The sequence below is a fragment of the Hylobates moloch genome, unplaced genomic scaffold (genome assembly GCF_009828535.3).
Source record: "Hylobates moloch isolate HMO894 unplaced genomic scaffold, HMol_V3 SCAFFOLD_1, whole genome shotgun sequence".
In the NCBI taxonomy this organism is placed as follows: domain Eukaryota; kingdom Metazoa; phylum Chordata; class Mammalia; order Primates; family Hylobatidae; genus Hylobates; species Hylobates moloch.
Window position 1 is genome coordinate 51019045 of NW_026652276.1, and position 18516 is coordinate 51037560.

Here is an 18516-nt window from a genome sequence, read left to right on the forward strand (position 1 = left end):
TGCACATTCCTGTTTTATTTGCGAAAATAATTAGCAGCAGCTGCTACTTGCAAAGAATTTTGAACAGAAAATATTTTACATCCTGAATCCAAATATTGCAGAAGTATCTGACGTCAAATGAAGTATTCTGACTTTTTAAAATTTAAAATAAAGAATAACAATTAAAGTCTTCATACTTTTATCAAATTTTTTTTAAAAACTGACAAAAACATTATTCTGAAATTCAAAGGAGACAGCTGCACACATCTGTCAACTACATATCTCTGGAGTAAAAGAGAAACTTAATGTTTTAGTGCAGTACTTACATGTGAGGGCTCAGTTCATAAAAATTTCTGTTCCTGTATTCTTCCACTTTCTCTGGTGAATAAATTGGTAAAGACCGGTATGGGTTAACAGATATAACCACACTTCCAATGTATGTCTGCAAAAGAAAGAACAAAACATGCCCATTAGTTAGTACACAAAATGTATTTTAACGTCTTAAGCTTTAGTGTTGTATGGTTTCAACCTTTTAAAATCAACACTAGTTCTGCTTCACCATTTATTGTATACATTTTAAGAAGCTTTGCATCTCTGAAGACAGATGGTCAACAATGTCTATTTATTTTGCTGATAAATGGAAAGCATACATTTATATATTTAAAATCCTTTCAAAATATATCTCTGAACTAATTTATGGTTCTCGGTAAGAGTTCTCCAAAGCCCTGTCATATTTTCCACAAATTTTGTCACAAACTACTGCTAACTGTAAGCAAGAGCCATGCTCTCCCTGATTCTAGATAGAGCTATAGTTCCCCTTCTTCTCTCATGTTTTTCCACCTTTTCAGTCGATAGTAACCCAGGGTTCCCCTCCTCCCTACCCACACCTCATAGGGCCTTCCCTTTGGCACTGGCCCTCTGCAAGTCTGTCAATCTTTCTACAATGGGCTCAGATCACGTTCAATTCAGTATCAGAGCTACAGGTATCTCTTGGACATTCAAACCACATAATCTCATTATATCTAATCTAATCTAATATAATATCAGAATTTTAGTGTCAAATTTAAATGTACTTTCCAGAAAGTACATTTAATGTCAACATTTAAATTTAATGTCAAATTTACATTTAATGTAAAATTTAAATGTACTTTCTGAGGGATTAATGCTATATTTTAGCATGTACTAACCTTCTCTCACTGAACTTTAAACCAGAACGCAATTTCTCTTCCTTTCTACTTCGACCCTAAATTCCTGGCAGCACCAGTGGTGCTGGTTTAGTTCCCTTTGTGCAATGCCAAGGACAATGCCACAATCAAACGTCACTTAACTGTAACTTATCTTGGCAGCTCCATTTTCCCCTTCAGTTTCAACATCATAAAGACAGAAGGGGGAGAAAAAGATGCCAACAAAAGTGGTAAAGTGATAAAGTAAGTGATAAAGTGATGAGCGATAAAACTTTTAGAAAGAAAAAGGTTCATAAAGGAAAGAAAGAAACAAGGGGAAAAAAGACCACCAACTTCCCACCTTTCCAATGTCATCCCACAAAAGGTAGCACTTTTAGAGCAACAAGTTTTTCCAGTATTACCACCACTGGGATTCAAAAAGACTGTCAGATATTTCTAGAAAATTAAACAGAATAGAAAATGAAGGAACGTAGAAATGTTCTGCTGACTTTTTTTTTTTCTTTTTACAGGGGTCACAATGATATTAATTATGAAGGACTTTCTCCCAACTAGGAAAACTGAACAGGTTATATATATATATAAACACACTTTCATCCTGTAAGAATATTATCTTGTCAAAGATGGACAAATGTTATCTTGTCAAATGTGGACAAGACTGCTGTTGCGAAAGAAAACGCTCAGTTACCATGCAATTTTTCACATTTATTTCTAACATTCTATCACTAGGACCCAATTAATCTGGCCTCACAATGACAAGACTTTCTCAAGGTGTTCTAGTTGTCCTCACACTGCAACCCACCTAGGAGATGGGAGATGTCTCCCAAGGACAATGTCACAAGCAAACATCAGATGGGAGATGCCTGACATTGAATACTTGTCTGAATAGCTTCTAGCTAATACATTAGAATTAGTAGCCTTGGTAAATATAAAAATATAGCCATTGGTTATTTCTTTAACATCTATTGGTTAAAAAATCAACCTTCTTTAAGTAGAAAAGTACTATTTGAATCCTTCTCCCTTTTTAGGTAATTTCTTGAATACAATAGTTTCTAAAATATATTGATTTGCTGTTAGCAGAAAAACCACTTACTGAGTTGCTCTTTAAAACCAAACTTCACAGTGGCTAAATCCTTGATAAAAATCTGCCTCTGTGGCATTCTTGCATACAGAACAAACTCTGTTGCCTCAAATTCAAAATCAAAAGCCACAGTAATAAGCTGTAAGTTTCTCTTTGTTCCTTGTGACTGTTATACATACTAAATTACGTGTGTTTGTTTTCCCTCAGCTGCATCTCTATCACCTAGAACAATGTCTGGCCCACCATGATGTACAATAAATATTTGTTAACTAAATAACCAAATCACACAGGGTATGTTCATCACTAATTGGAGGGTACAAGCCACTGAAACATATATAATTATTCTTGCATTGAAATATAACACCAAATATACTATACTCAGTGCTTAGTATTTTAATCAGCCTGTATGCCATGTGTTACGGTTAGAGGTGTTTGAACCAGAGCAACCCCATCTTGAATAGGGGCTGGGTAAAATAAGGCTGAGACCTACTGAGCTGCATTCCCAGATGATTATGCATTCTACGTCACAGGATGAGGTAGGAGGTCAGCATGAGATACAGGTCACAAAGACGATGCTGATAAAACAGGTTGCAGTAAAGAAACCAGCTGAAATCCACCAAAACCAAGATGGTGATGAGAACACTTCTGGTTGTCCTCAGTGCTACACTCCCACCAGTGCCATGACAGTTTACAAATGCCACGGCAACGTCAGGAAGGTATCCTATATGATCTGAAAAGGGGAGGCATGAATAATCCACCCCTTAATGAGCATATAATCAAGAAATAACCATAAAAATGGGTCTGCATATGGAGTAGCCATTCTTTATTCCTTTACTTTTTAAATAAACTTGCTTTCACTTTACTGGATGAACTCACCCCAAATTCTTTCTTGCGTGAGATCCAAGAACTCTCTCTTGTGGTCTGGATTGTGACTCCTTTCCGGTAACATTACCATTTAACAAATCCCTAAATGTCATTTGACTCTGATAGACTGTAAAAACAGCCAGAACAATTCTTTCCATCCCTGCATGCACTTCTCATTTGAAATGTGACTTTGTTACTTTAAAGATAGTTTCTTTCTCCACTCCTTGAATTTGAATTTGTCCCTGTGACTTGATTTAACCAAAGGGACCTTAGCAAATGAGACTCAAGTAGAGGCCTGAGAAGCATTTGCGTATTAGGATGTGTCTCCTTTTTTATGACTGTGGCTGGAAGCCATGATGTGAATGAGCTTGAGCTAGCCTGTCAGAGAGGTCCTGTGGAGAGCTAAGGTATCCTGACCTACAGCCTGCTAACTATTAGACATGAGTGAGGCCATCTTAAACCATCCAGCCCCAGTAAGGACACCAGATGCCTAAGGCCACATGAGTGATTCCAGGTGAGACTAGCAGAAAATATACAAAGCTAAACTCAGGCTAACTTGCTATCCCAGAGAATTGTGAGCAAATAAATGGCTGTTGGTGGAAGCCTTTAATTTCTGAGAGGTAGTTTGTTACACGGCAACAGTAACTGATACACCTATGTAAACCAAAAATAAAATTCTAAGGCCCCTCAACCATCAGAATGGACTTCCTCCTAGGCCAGGGTACTCTAAAATTTAACCTGAAAGATTGGTTCAAGCTATGATGGGAAGTAGGGGTCGAACATGCCTCATTATACCTCTCCAGCATTAACATCGACACAGACCTTACGTCTGATAAGAAACGTTTACAATCTATTGTCTCTGAAGCCAGGTATCTGGAGGTTTTATCTGTGATAAAACTTTGGTCTTCACAACCTCTTATAGCAATCCACACATTCCTTTCTATTGATAACTCTTTTAACCAATTGCCAATTAGAAAAATTTTAAATCTACCTATAACCTGGAAGCCTCCCTGCTTCGAGCTGTTCTACCTTTCTAAGCTGAAGTCTCATGTCTGCCCAAAATGTCCCAATCATCTTGGGCACATGTTCTCAGGATCTCCCAAGGAGGGCTGTGTTATGGGCCATGCTCAGTCATACTTGGCATAGAATAAATCTCTTTAAATATTTTAGAGTTTGACTCTTTTCATCAATACCTACAAGACTCAACAAACTAAAAATGGTGCCAAGCAGGACAAGTTTTATCCACCTAAATAAGCAAACACTAAAAGAAACTACGCGCTCTCTCTCCATTCCACTTTATACAGTTCAGATAACCTCTTTATCCTCTAACCTTGAACTCCTAACAGGTTCATCCTATACCTGCCCTTTCTGTTTATGGATTTCTTCTTTGAAGTTCTATGTGCATTAGCCAAAGGTTTAAATATTCCTACATGGGCCAGTAGAATAACTCAGATGTTCACAGTCACAACTCTCCTTCCTCTGGGACACAGAAAGACATTTCTGATAGCAGCTGATTGCTGCGTGGGGTTTAAAATTCTACTCTAGTTTTAGGTAGCTACCAATTCTACATTCAGGTGACTACAGCACCAGATTAAATCTCCTTTTCAAGGATCAGAATGATAGTGACCAGACAGTTCATTTTTACATCAATTAACATTCGGACTTGTGAATCAGATGTCATTTTTTAAATAAACAACTGCATACTACTTACAGTTGGTATTTTCTTATTGCATCACGCTCTAAAAAGGATGGTAAACCAACTCATTATGAAGTAACCAGCCCAGCCATTTCTGGGCTCACCCCTCCACGTTTCTGAACCTCAGCTCCCCTAAGCCCTCAGGTCCACGCCACCACTAATATGACAATGGAAAGCTCCCTCTATGCCACTGCTCAGTGGGCCAGCCTCTCACACCCAGGAAGGGAAAAGAAAGGAAAAGAGACGTGGGAGGGAAGAGAAGCAAACAAGAATGAAAGAGAAGAAAAAGGGAAGAGGGAGAAGAAAACAAGCTCTACCTTTCTATAATTGGCACATACAGATAGCAAGGTTATATTTCATTTCTCAAGGGCAGACACTGAATCAAGAATGCACAAACATTCTTAAGTCAAAACCATCTCGACCTTCCTATTTCAAGTATCTCTAGCATTCCATAACAGATGTCTTGTAAATAATCAAATAATACTTGAGTGTTCTTAGCATAATTACCATGAAAACAGAGGTCTTTTCTGGAGGAAATTCAATCCAGCCACCTCCACTCTCCAGACCACTGTTCAGAAGCCAAAAGAAAAGACTTTGAGTAGTCAAAATATAACCTAAAGGCCACGTGTTTTATTCTATAAGAAAGTTCTTTCAGAACTCCAATCCTCAGAGATTCTACTTCAACGATGTAGGGAAGGGCCAGGGGTCAGTACTTTTTTGAAAGAGACCCAACATAAACTAATGTGGAACCAGGGTTGAAAACCAATGTCTGTAGCCCTTCCCTTACAGACTCACAGGACGAGGTCTTACTCTCAATTGCAACAACCTGCTAGTGCTGCTGTTGGCTTATCTTCTACTTCACCTCCCCCTTTAAATACTCCTATGGAACTAATTCTGAAACAAAAGAAAAGTCCTTCTAGCCTCACTCTCATTTTAGCCACATTTCTAATAAACTTGGCATAGTCTCAATAGACTACAGAAAAACTGCAGCAACATCTGTAAATTGGAAGAGGCAAAAAGGGCCGTACTATAGCTGTGAATTTGAAATGTTTGATTACAACTCATTATAAGAAATAAAATTTTCATCACAACCAGGTATGTGTATGTATGTCTATTTATGTGCACACACATACACAAGATAAAAACTTCACAAAACCAAAAGTACCCTTTACTATATGTGATACATTGATATTTTTTGTTCGATTCTAATATTTCTTACAAATTTAAAAACTGTTGGCCCTAACCCACTAAATGATTTCCATCAGCAATTAATGATATGAAACTTGCAGTTTAAAAAATTGTGCTACACAGCACTCCTTAACATTTCTTTAGTTGTTGACCCCTTTGAGATACCAACAGAAGAAATGACTCTTCTCTTTGGAAAAACACACATGCACATTAAAGTCTGCATATATGTGATATACCAGGTTAAGACTCCCTCTGCAAGCGGAGAAACAACGGCCACTAATAGAAAAGGAAGAGCAGGGTGGGACAAAGAAAGAAAGAAAATAAGTAAGAAGTGATGAAGATAATTATAAAAGTATAAAAATATTTATAGTAAGACCCAACAGCCCCATGGCTTAGCCGGCCCTGACTGCTTTATTATGGCATTAATTGGGAACGCAGGGTAATAATCAATAGCCAAAATGAGTGTATTCTGTTTTTGATAACAAGGATATATGCAATACATTTTAGAATGATATCTAACCAAAAAGTTAAATATTTTAGCACAGCTTTAATATTTTGTGAGTCTCAATAATGTGTAACATTCCTTCGCAAAGGCAGATAAATGAAACATTAGCACACATACACAGAACAGCCAAAATATTTCCAAGTCTGTATATAAAACTTCTTTAAAAAGTCAGAATAGTTTTAATATCTTTTATATCATAATTCTTCCCAGGGTAAGACAGAGATCTTTAGAAGTCCTATATCCTGAAGGTTTACATTTCAGTTTCTCATGATATTAAAATTTATAACTACACCATAAAATACATGTAAGAAAATCCCATAATGACCTATTTTTGCCATCATGTACTTTGATGCTTTTTTTGAAATATCGAATTCTCCCAAAACCTATTTTTAAAGCCTCTGTTTGCTGGGCTCTAACTAGGCATCCAATCTGTCTACCTACCTGCTTCCTTATTTTCTTCAGGATGAATTTCAGTTATTTGTTTACATGTCTCTGGAGTTCCTTAAAAAGTCATCCTCAACCTATTGAACAGCTGGCATAGAATACACACTTATGCACCTTCCTACTAAACTACTCCCAAATCCCCAAGAGATAGATAGAAATTCTCTATCTTAATGTCCATAACAAAGGAGCACAAAGAAGTTAAGTGATACGACCACATTAGCTAGCAGAAGTGAAATCAACACAAGGAGACAAGAATCTGTTCTCTTTTCATCAGAGCATACAATCCATGCCGTCTGTTAGGCCTGGGAAGCTTTGGTAAAAAGCATGCAAGAAGAACGGAGGAAACTTGTGTTGCACGATGCCATACAAAGCATCTTCAACCTTTGTGTAATAAAGCGCTCCTCTGTTAGGCAAAAGCCTCCCATTTCACCACCTGAGAAATCCTTCTACCACCAGGAATAAACAAAACAGGAAAGGAAAAGATCTTCTAGTTACAGGGAAAATGTTTGATCTCACCAGAAAAGATTCAATCATAATCATTCTTTAGCTTCAGAGAAATAAATCAGGACCGTGGCGATGTAAATGGCAATATTTATTTAAATATCTTAATACGAATTAGTCTAAAATAACATCAAAGAAATATTAGAGAAGGTATAGGAGTCCTCTGCATCTCCAAGGGTCTCCAAGTCATGTTACTTTTGCCTCTAAAGTATTGGGCTGGTGCAAAAGTAATTGCAGTTTTTGCCATTACTTCCAATGCAAAAATCACAATTGCTTTTGCACCAATCTATAGTTCAAATCCAGGATGGGCCAGGATTCAGGTAAGAATAACCCATCACAAGGCTGCACAATCGCATTGACTGATAGAGTGATTTTACGCTACAAACCATTTTACACGCAAGCAACAAATTTATTAAGGGCTAACTTTATGCAAAACATCATGCTGGGCATGGTAGGAAAGATACAAATCTCCCAGTGTCTGTGTGCCTGGGGAGTTTATAATATAGCTTAGGAAGTGAGTCTTTTAGATAGAAAAACATAAAATTTAAGAGTTAACTACTCTAGACATTAAAACAGATGAAACAGGATGTGATTCTTGGCTAAATGAGCCATTAGTCTGATTATCTTACTGTCTAATGAGTGCTCCAGGGTTAGATGAAGAAAGGTCACTATGAACTGCAGAGGGCCAAGAAAGCTCCAGAGAAGACAGACAGCTTGAGCGGTCTAAAAAGATGAGCATGATTTGGGCAAAGTTCCCCCAAAGAGTGACATAAGATGTTAGGTTTCAGGTGATAGCTGAATGCCGCCCAGCCACCACCTTTCTTTCTTCTTTTTTTTTTCTAAGCTATCTTCTTCAAAATATATATTTTTAAGGACAATTTGCCAGGGACTCAAACAGATATCTGCACACCCATGTTTGTAGCGGCATTATTCACCATACCCAAGAGGAGGAAGTAACCCAAGTGTCCAGTGACAGATGAATAGATAAATAAAATGTAGATACATACAATGGAACATTGTTCAGCCTTAAAAAGGAAAAGAATTCTGACACATGCTACAATACAGATTAAAACACAGACAGAGGCACAAAGGCCTACCCAAACACATACCAAAGACAGAGAATGGAACAGCTTCCCTAAAACAAAGACATCCCCTGAGTAATTACGACTGAAATAAAAAATTCTTGCTAATGCCAGGAAAAAAAAAAAAAAAAAGACTGAGATCAAACTGAAGAGAGCCTTTGAACTTCACGTAAGGAGTCTGAGCTTGAGTCCAAAATCGGTTTTGAAGTGAAAAGTCAGTGGGGGATGAGGGGCTTAGATGATGAAACTGATGGGATTTGAACCCACATCATTCTGACCTAAGCTCTTTACTCAGATTCTACCTAGGCCATTTCATAATAATACCTGAGTATTTAAGCTCTTTTCTCAGATTCTACCTAGGCCATTTCATAATAATAATTCTTCAATGTATTTGAAATATTGTGTAAGCCTTGGCTCCAAATTAGCTGGCAAAATTCTCTAGTTTTGTGTGAACGTGGGCACATTATTTAACTTTTCCACATCCCAGTTTCCTCATCTTTTTTTTTTTTTGAGACGGAGTTTCACTCTTGTTGCCCAGGCTGGAGTACAATGGCGTGATCTCCGCTCACTGTAACCTCCACCTCCCTGGTTCAAGCAATTCTCCTGCCTCAGCCTCCCGAGTAGCTGGGATTACAGGTGCCTGCCACCACGCTAAGCTAATTTTTTTGTATTTTTGGTAGAGAGGTGGTTTCACCATGTTGGCCAGGCTAGTCTTGAACTCCTGACCTCAGGTGATCCGCCTGCCTCGGCCTCTCAACTTGCTGGGACTGCAGGCGTGAGCCACCGCGCCTGGCCTGAGTTTCCTCATCTTTACAAGAAGAAGCATACTAGCTCCTCCGTCATCTAATTCTGAGGATTAAATGAGGTTGTGTGTCAAAACACCAAACACAGCACCTGACACACAGCAAGCATTCCATAAATATTACCTATTATAATTATAGAAATTTAGCTGGGCTCTACTGGAATCTATTGGCTACTGTAAAGAGCCAAATCAGGACTCGAAAGTCTATATAAAATATGTTAATACCATGGCTAAATTCATTAATGAGTCCTACCATACCAGCGTCTTGAAAACTTTTACAAAATGGTCTGTTTTGTTTTGTTGTGTGTTTTGAGACAGGGTCTAGCTCTATCACTCAGGTTGGAGGGCAGTGGTGCGATCCTGGCTCACTGCAGCCCCAATCCCCAGGTTCAAGCCATCCTCCCACCTCAGCCTCCTGAATACCTGGGACCACAGGTACACGCCACCATTCCTGGCTAAGTTTTGTATTTTTGGTAGAGACAGGGTTTCATCATGTTGCCCAGGCTGGTCTCGAACTCCTTGACTAAAGCAATCGGCCCGCCTCAGACTCCCAAAGTGCTGGGATTACAGGCATTAGCCACGGCGCCCAACCCAAAATGGTCTTTGTATACAGGAAATTGATGAGTTTTCAGATAAGCACATAAGGTATGTCTTAATAAAACTAATATTAAAAGTCTAGGATACTAAGAGAATGACTATACAAGACAAACCAGTGGGAATCCTCAAAAATGACAACATGCTATTCACTCCAATATGAGGAATCTACTTCCTTCCTGGGTCTCAGACCCTGGGAATTTGATCACAAGACATTAAGATGTCATATGCCATGGTGTTTTTAATTAGACATCTGTAAGATTTCCCAAATTTCCTTGCAGAGGGCCTCGGTCTTTTTTTTTTTTTTAAAGACACAGTATGGTCTACCAAACGCTTTGGTTGTTTTTTAGACATAGTTCAAAACTGTGCAAAATGCCTAAGTAAAAATTACAAGTATAAGGTGAATAACAGACTTAGGTGTCTATCTGGGCCTTATATTTTTAAAAAATGCAATTCAGTCTATGCATCTCATGTCTCCAGTCTCAGAAACATATTTGTGATGCATATGCAACAGACACATAAAATGGATGTTAATAGCCTAATTTTACAGGGGAACAGAACTGGAAACATTAGAAGGTTTTAAATAACTTGCCCAAAGTTTCTAAATCAGTGGCAGAAGCAGAATTTCATCCCAAGCTCTGCATCAAAGACTATGACAATAGGACGGAGAACAGTGACTTGGTCAGGCTCTTTCAGCTGCTTGGCATCCAGGTCCATTTCCTATATTAATGAACTCACCTAGGAACCCCTGACAACTATCCCAAGCTACAACAAATCCGGGACCTGAGGGTGATTATGGGTCCAGGACGGCTCTATGAACCAACCCAAGTTTGTGAAGATTTCCTCTCCAGTTCAGGTATCAATGAGCCTCGCCCCTGCCCATGTCTCTGCTTCCCCCCTTGTTTCTTTCATGCCTGCTGTGAGCTGGTTCCCTCACTTTCTACTCCATCGGCTGTCCACTTCAAAGCCTCTTATTCATAGGTTCTGTTTGCCTGTGGCCTAGCATGTCCTCCTCTCAACTTCATCACCCTCAGCATCTTGATCCCACTGATATTTTATTTTTTCAGTATTTCTCAATTCAAAGTTTGAGGAAAGAATCTAGCCTTGCTCATCCTTTTATCTAAGTTGTGCCTTAAATCACTGGCCTTGGGTCAGGAACTCATTCAGAGGCCAGGATGTCCCACAAACCGTGGCTGCCGATGGTGGCCGCAAGTTTGTCAGGCACAGTCTCTGCTGCCTAGTCCAAGACTTGCCTACACTACCATCATATTATACTCTTGTTCTCGGGCTGCAGCCAGTCATTTCAGACTATGAATTAAAGAACTATATATGAGTTCAATGCCACGCTGAAATACTGGCTAAAAATATCACCTCAGGCAGTCTTTTATTTTACAGCAGGATAATACAATACTGCCATATCTTCGTTGAGACAAACTGTGTCGACAAGTATTTTCCAAATATATACCATTCTCCAGACTTAATAAAACTCTCTTAACAGCATGGTCCTGTGGTCCTATGTTAAAGGGATAATATTTGCAACATGTCTTTAAAATACTATTTCTATGGTTAATTGAAAGTAGTAATGTAACAAAAATGAATCTGCTATGAAACACAGGAACTGCTATGAAAGGAATACAGAAAGAGGGAAAGAAGTAGGCAGGGAAGGGGAGAAGAGAAAGAACCTAACTAATGAAAATATCAGGGTCTTGGCTAGGCTTAGTGGCTTACACCTATAATCCCAGCACTTTGGGAGGCCGAGGCTGGCGGATCACTTGAGGCCAGGAGTTCAAGACCAGCCTGGCCAAAATGGTGAAACACTGTACTAAAAGTACAAAAAATCAGCCGGCTGTGGCGGCATGTGCCTGTAATCCCAGCTACTCAGGAGGCTGAGGCAGAAGAACCGTTTGAACCCAGGAGGCGGAGGTTGTAATGAGCCAAGATGGTGCCACTGTACTCCAGCCTGGGGGACAGAGCTAGACTCTGTCTCAAAAAAAAAAGAAACATCAATGTCTGAAACCTCAAAAAAAAAGTGATTCTGGATTTCCAAGTTTTTCAGACAGTCGGGGCATCTACCATGCACTCCACTTCCATCATGTGATAGGCACTGGACTAAGATGTCCCTTAATCCCCACCACAACTCAAAAAGATAAGTACTACGATGACCATTTTATGGGTGACAGAACCTCTATTCCTTACAGTGGTCACAGTGACTGTAAGTCACCAAGGTTCAAACAGGTCTGTCAGCCAAAAGCTCACACCTTTCCCAGTATGCCATGTCATTTCACCCTCCACTCCTTCCAAAGCAGAATTTGAACAACAAAATAGCCTCTCTTTAGAAATTAGGATTATTAAAATTTTTCTGCACTATGGATATACAACAGACACAGATGCATGTGTAGAGGGGACAATTGAACTGGCCACAGAATTAACTGGCTATGTGTCCCCTGTGCTGAACTGCTTCCTCTTCCTCCTCTCTCTTGTGCTCATAAAGGTGAAGGGCCATGTGCAGCTGTCAGTTACCTGCCATCCTGTGAACATGATGAAATATACTCTCCTCCCAGTATCTTCTCCCACCTTCCACAGTGGGGAAAAATCATTGTCATGGCTGCTATCACTTTTCCTTTGACTTGAGAGCAGCATGTAATGATCACCTATGACTTTCGAAATGAATGTCCTTGCTCTATGTCACGCTGCTTCATGTCACTGCACTGTTGAGCAGCTCAACACAAGGCAGGAATACTGATTATCATTTCGATTATTTGTCCAGGTCATTTTCAGATTGCCTCATTCCAAACCTACACATTCTTCAGTATCATACCCAATTATTTTGAAAATTGAAAGAGCTTTTGTATCAGTAGTATCCTTTGATGCTCACAGCAACCATGGAAAGTCAGCAGGACTATCATTAAAAGCATGGACTCTGCAGCTGAACTTCCTGGGTGTGAGCTTCAGCTCCATCACCTACTTGCTGTGTGACCGTGGACAGTTACTTAGCCTTTATGAGCCTCGGTTTCTTCATATGTAAAATGAAGATAATTTAAAAACCTATAGTACATAGGACTCTAGTGAAAATTAAATGAATAATACATGTAAAGTGCTTAGAACAGCAGCTGGTACCAATAAGGAAATCAAAAATGTCCTTTGTTATCATTTATCATTTTACCAACCAATAAGAAAACAATCTCCAAGGAGTTAACTTGTCTCAGGTCTCACTAAGTGGTAGGGCCAGGACTAGACGTCAAGTTTTTGCTTCTTAGTGCTACCATACTGCTTCCAAAAGATCTGATGTCAGGCCTTAATTTCTTCCAAATCAAACCTTAGGTTTAGCTTCAACCAGAATATTTAAGTTAATGCACTGTAAGTATTATACAAATATTTCAAGCCCTATACAGTGCCTCCATGATGAAAAAACTAAGTTTGGTAAGCAACAAATATGTGTCAACTTTGAAAATTCTAAGAGGAAGAAATTTTCCAAACACCAAAGGTTGTAGGAAAGTTTGCATGGGTTGAAGCTGGCAAGTTATTAGCAAAAATGACTGTCCAAGAGATAGACGGTGCTCAGAAATTAGACACAATATTTCCCTTCACCCTCATGATTTGCTGTTTTTCAACAGCTTTATCTAGGCTTCTAAAGCTGTGTCTCCATTTCAAACACCAAAGCTACACTCTGGAAGGCACACACAATTTGTTCTCAATGTTTATCTTAATGGTCTACCTTTGCAGCGACCAGAGTAAGCTGAGCACTACTGATGGTAAACCACTCACATACAACCAAGTCCAGGCATTTCATGTTAACAGGGCTGGGATCCCTCCTCCTTCCTTCCCTACCTCATCTAAGTGGGATTGGAGGTGGCGTTAAAGATTGCTCTTCTTCCACGCAAACTCTGTTGGGTCTGGATTACCTGGGTAAAGGTCTTCCCGTCTAGATAAAAGAGAACCTCCTCCTACTTCCAATTCTAGAACAAGAAGATTAGTTTTTAATCACCCAACATAATCTTGAAGATTACACATCATTCTATTAATTACTGTTCACGCTGGGAATGGGCCTGTGGTACTGAAGGAAGAAAACTACATTTTTATGATATGTCTGGCTGTACTATTTGAAATTTTTTTTTCCAAAAACATGTTATTTTGTAATTTAAAAAACCTTTAAAGGAAAATTTTATAAAGAATAAAACTTGAAGAACAGGGGTGAGTAGCAGGAATAACACTCAGGTGGTTGTCTGAACTCCAGCCCTGCTCTCCACCAACACCACCATGAGCCTGCAAAAGGTTCAAGCCTCAGATAAGATTGCAGCCCTGCTGAAACCTTGACTACAGCTGGGAAAATCCTGAATAAAGGACTCAGCTAAGCCAGGCCCCAACTCCTGACCCCAGGAATAGCAAGATAATATACGTATGTTATTCTAAGTTGCTAAGTTTGTGCACTTTGTTTTGTAGCAAGAGAAAACTATTACTCCATCTACGCCAAATTCCCAGGAATAGAGATTACACCCATGAGGTGGGATTTTCATGTGTATAAATGAAAAATGGTTTTGAAACTTCAAATAAATGTGTTAATCAGTATTGTTTTCATTAACTTTACAATATTTTAAATCAAATATACAGTACTTATATCTTGAGTATCTTTCATAAAAGTATATAATCTCATCCTTCTGGGAATCCTAGTTCTAGTATTAACTCTAAAACTTAAGACAACTTTTCCTATACTTTTAAAGTAGTCACTCTTACAACTACATTTAACATAAGATCCAAAAATTAGACTAACTCAGGCCCCTGTATCTAGATAATCCCCAACCTTACAATTCAGATAGAAAACAAACTAAATTTACTGGTCAGCACCAAATATACTTCTCGTCAGAGAACAGACACCTTGGTTCTCTGGTTTCCAAATTTGTACTGGGCCTTGTTCTTGCCTAAATTGTAGCTTTCCTATTCCTGAATAGAACCACAGTCCTGACCAGTCACCCTAAAAACAGAACATGTCTGGCCGGATCTCAGCTCTGCCATCTCCTACATCACAATAAAAGTCCACACGAAATCTTGCTACCATCCATCTGGCCTGGGGATGGGGGAGGGGAGGCCAGAAGAAGGTCTGACAAAGGACAGAAAGCAAACAGAAAAGCAGTGCTCGGGAATGTCACGACCAGCATTTCCCAGCCATTGACCCCACGGAGCCTGCCAGACCAAACTGCATGTCCTGCAGCTGGGCCCAGCTTGAACCACACTCCGCCAAGATGGAGGAATAAAGAGCAAATAGAGTCTCTGACCCTGTGTGTTGCACCATCACTTCAGCATTTCCCCCATCTCATCTCACCTGATCCTCCTCCATCTCCAACTGAATAGCCCAAAGCCCTAACTGCGAAGACCACGTCAATATCTGCCACTGTCCCAGATTTAGAGACTCAACCAGGCCACAGATGGCTATGAACCAATCCAGTGCTATTTAAACAAGTGTGTCAACCCACCTCAAAGTGAAGAACAGATATTTCTGGAGCATGCAACTTACTCAAAGGGTTACAAGGGGTATATTAGTTCAAAACAACCCATCTGCACTAGAGAACAGAATAAAGCTTTGAATTACATTTGAAAGTAAACATTTCAGCAAAATTTCCCTGAAGCAGGACTTCAACCATGCTCCAGAGTTCCTGGGGGAAGCTGTTTACTCTTCTCTGCCATTAGAAGTTCACCAGCAGAAAAGTCTGAGAAGCAAGCCATTGGGCGCACTTGAAGCCTAGCACTCAAGTGACCAATGCTTCCCACGGACACATCCTTTAACATGACATCAACATCAAAAAAGCCACTTCATTACAGAACTCCCTACCAAACCGGTGAGGAGTTCACAGTGAGCGGGCTCCTTGGCATCCATTGCCCCTTTTCTCTTCTTAGTGTGTGAACAGATACATTTGGTTGGGAACCCACCCCCTCACATACAGCCTATCTACTTTGGAAAAATCTGGTTCAACTCCAATCTTAAACATCATTTTCTTAAGTCGCTCAGGTCATGCCATCTCCAGGCCACAGTCAACGGTTTGAGAAGGGAGTGTGACTCCGGCAGCCTAAGCAAGGTAAATCTCAGGACTCTGACTTGGAATGCCAGAAGAGAAGCACTGCCTCTTCTTCTAGCCAGCGCAACGTGGGAATGCAAAGCCTGGAACGCTGCAGCTGGTTTGCTACTATGAAGCCTCAGAACGAAGAAACAGCCAAGGAAGGCAAAGCAGACAGTAAGTCACAAAGTCCTTAGTGATACCAGTGAGCCACTAAATCAAACCAATTCTGAAAGCAGAATGACTTCTGGATTTTCAGGTGAATAAATGTGGGTGTGATGGCTACTTGCAAAAAGCACATTCTAACACAACCTGACATTTCCAACTAACTCCAGAATGCCTCGTTCTACCCGGAGCTTCAGGTTTAGTAAGACAGGATGACAAGGGAGTCTGCTTCCAGGGTCAGCTGCTGCAGATCCAGAGGATCACTAGGGGTTGTGAATGTTCTAGAGAGTCGTAACTCATACCCAGGGGCAAAGCAATCCCTCATGAGAGCTCTGGGAAGGTACAGACTATTTTTCATTTCTAAATATGTTAGGGGAGGGAGGAGAAGAGGAGATGGATGGCAGGATGTTAGAACTGAACCCCCCGATTTAGAGCTGGTTCACATAGGAGATTGCTGAGGCTATGGGTGCATCCAGAGTTCAAAAGTCTGGGGCAAGGGTCTTTCTGTTCACTGGCCCCCTTATCAGACATAGCTCTGAACATACAAACTACTGTTCAATATGCTCACATGATGGATCATCCCTAGAGAGTCACCCATTTTTATAATATAAAATGAAGCTATAAGACCTTAAAAGATGTTTTTTTTTAACTGCATCTTCATTTTCTTGGAAAGAACTGAAAAACAGAGTGAAGCAGAAGACAGTAAAATGTTGCATGTCATATTAACTTAGCCTTGGGCATCAAGCTAGACAATTTTGCAGCAACCCATGAACAAAAGCAAAGCAGGAGTATTATCAGAATAAGAGCCAGAAATAGATTTCCCCAGGGAAGAATACATGGCATGTGGGGCTGGAGAGTGTGGTAATCAAATTTATCATGCAGCTTTTTTTTAATTACAAAAGCAATATATGCTTGACTTAAGTCCTACAACACAGAGGTCTAAAAGAGTAACCTTCCCTGTCCCCATGCCCTATCCCAACCCACCCCACTATGGTACCCGAAGGTAACATGCCTGTCTCTCTGTACATACAAATACATACAAACATATGTACATATTCGTAAACCCCCATACACATCTTTTACAAAAGTACTTACAATCTCTTGTTTCACTTATAATAGAGAATGCCCAGCCCTCCAACATGAGATGTTTGAAGTTACAAAACGAAGGCACACATCTCATGGAAACAGTAGCCCTGAATTATCATGAAAAACATTAACTGATATGAATATCTGGAAGCTGAAATCAATTTTCTGCTTTTGTTTTACAACCACAAAGGACGTTTAGAAAATAAAATTACATAGAGCTGAAATCCAGACATTTCGTCTGCTAAAGACTCATGAATGTTAACACTTGGCATTTTGTTAAAAAGGTGATTGTTTTATTTTTAGTGGCCACAACAAATCAGGTATTTGAATGCACGTAATGTTCTACTCTCCATCTTATTTTCAATTCATTTAAAAGTGAATTGTGCTTCTCAGAGCCAAAAAGAAAAATGATCGGTAACGTTAGTTACAATATAATTGATTCTGCCTATCTCCATCTCAAAGACCAATGTTTAAAGTCTGTCTTTTATTTGATATCAGACCATGCTTTCAATTAAAGCTGCAGAACCCTCAGCTTTCCAACCTGAAAGCAGAACTGCTACGCTTGGAGGGAAGGTGACACCAGGCGGCACTGCCAAGCCAAACAATACCACCCCTGCTCTGCAGCAGCGTTTTATACCTTTTCCATTTGGATCAGCACTTTAAATAATCGCATCTCTGAACTGTAAACACACTTCAGTTTAGTATCCAGTTATCCAATTAAGACTCCAGAAGCAGTATTCACAGGCCTCATGTTACCATCAACCTTCCCCCACCTCCACCTATACAAAGTGAGATGAAAAGGTCAATTCCTAGATGATGACTACTATCTCATAAATAAATTACTCAAAATCATCCTTGAAACATGTTTGGTGCTGTGGTCTCAATGTTTCTATCTCCCTAAAGTTTATATATTGAAAGCTAGTCACCAGTGTGATGGTTCTAGCAGGTGGGGCTTTGAGAGGTGACTAGGTCATAAGGACAGAGCTCTCATGAATGGGATTAGTGCCCTCATGAAGGAGTATTCCTCTTCCACCATGTGAGGACACAGTGAGAAGGTGCCATCTATGAGCCAGAGAGCAGGTCCTCACCAGACACTGAATATGCCAGCCCCTTCACCGTGGACTTCCCAGACTCTAGAACTGTTGAGAAACAAATTCCTGTTGTTTATAAGCCACCTAGTTTATGGTATTTTGGTATCGCAGCTCCAACAGATGAAGAGAGTTGGCTATCTAGAAAAGAGAGCTATCTATGACATAAAATAATATAGCTGATAATTTGCATATAATTTTACAAAATGTATT

General features: G+C 39.7%; 1 protein-coding gene across 5 annotated transcripts in view; it reads right to left on the reverse strand.

The window, feature by feature from the left end:
• MYO1B (myosin IB) overlaps positions 1-18516 on the reverse strand; it is a 175636-nt gene that overhangs the window by 124368 nt on the left and 32752 nt on the right. For 4 of the 5 annotated variants that reach the window (XM_058440104.1, XM_032755114.2, XM_032755113.2 and 1 more), the window contains exon 3: positions 306-421. In XM_058440104.1, coding sequence (XP_058296087.1) covers positions 306-421 — 116 coding nt within the window. Of the gene's footprint in view, positions 1-305; positions 422-3117; positions 3164-18516 lie in introns of those variants that run through there. The other variant, XM_058440111.1, reaches the window with a different exon arrangement.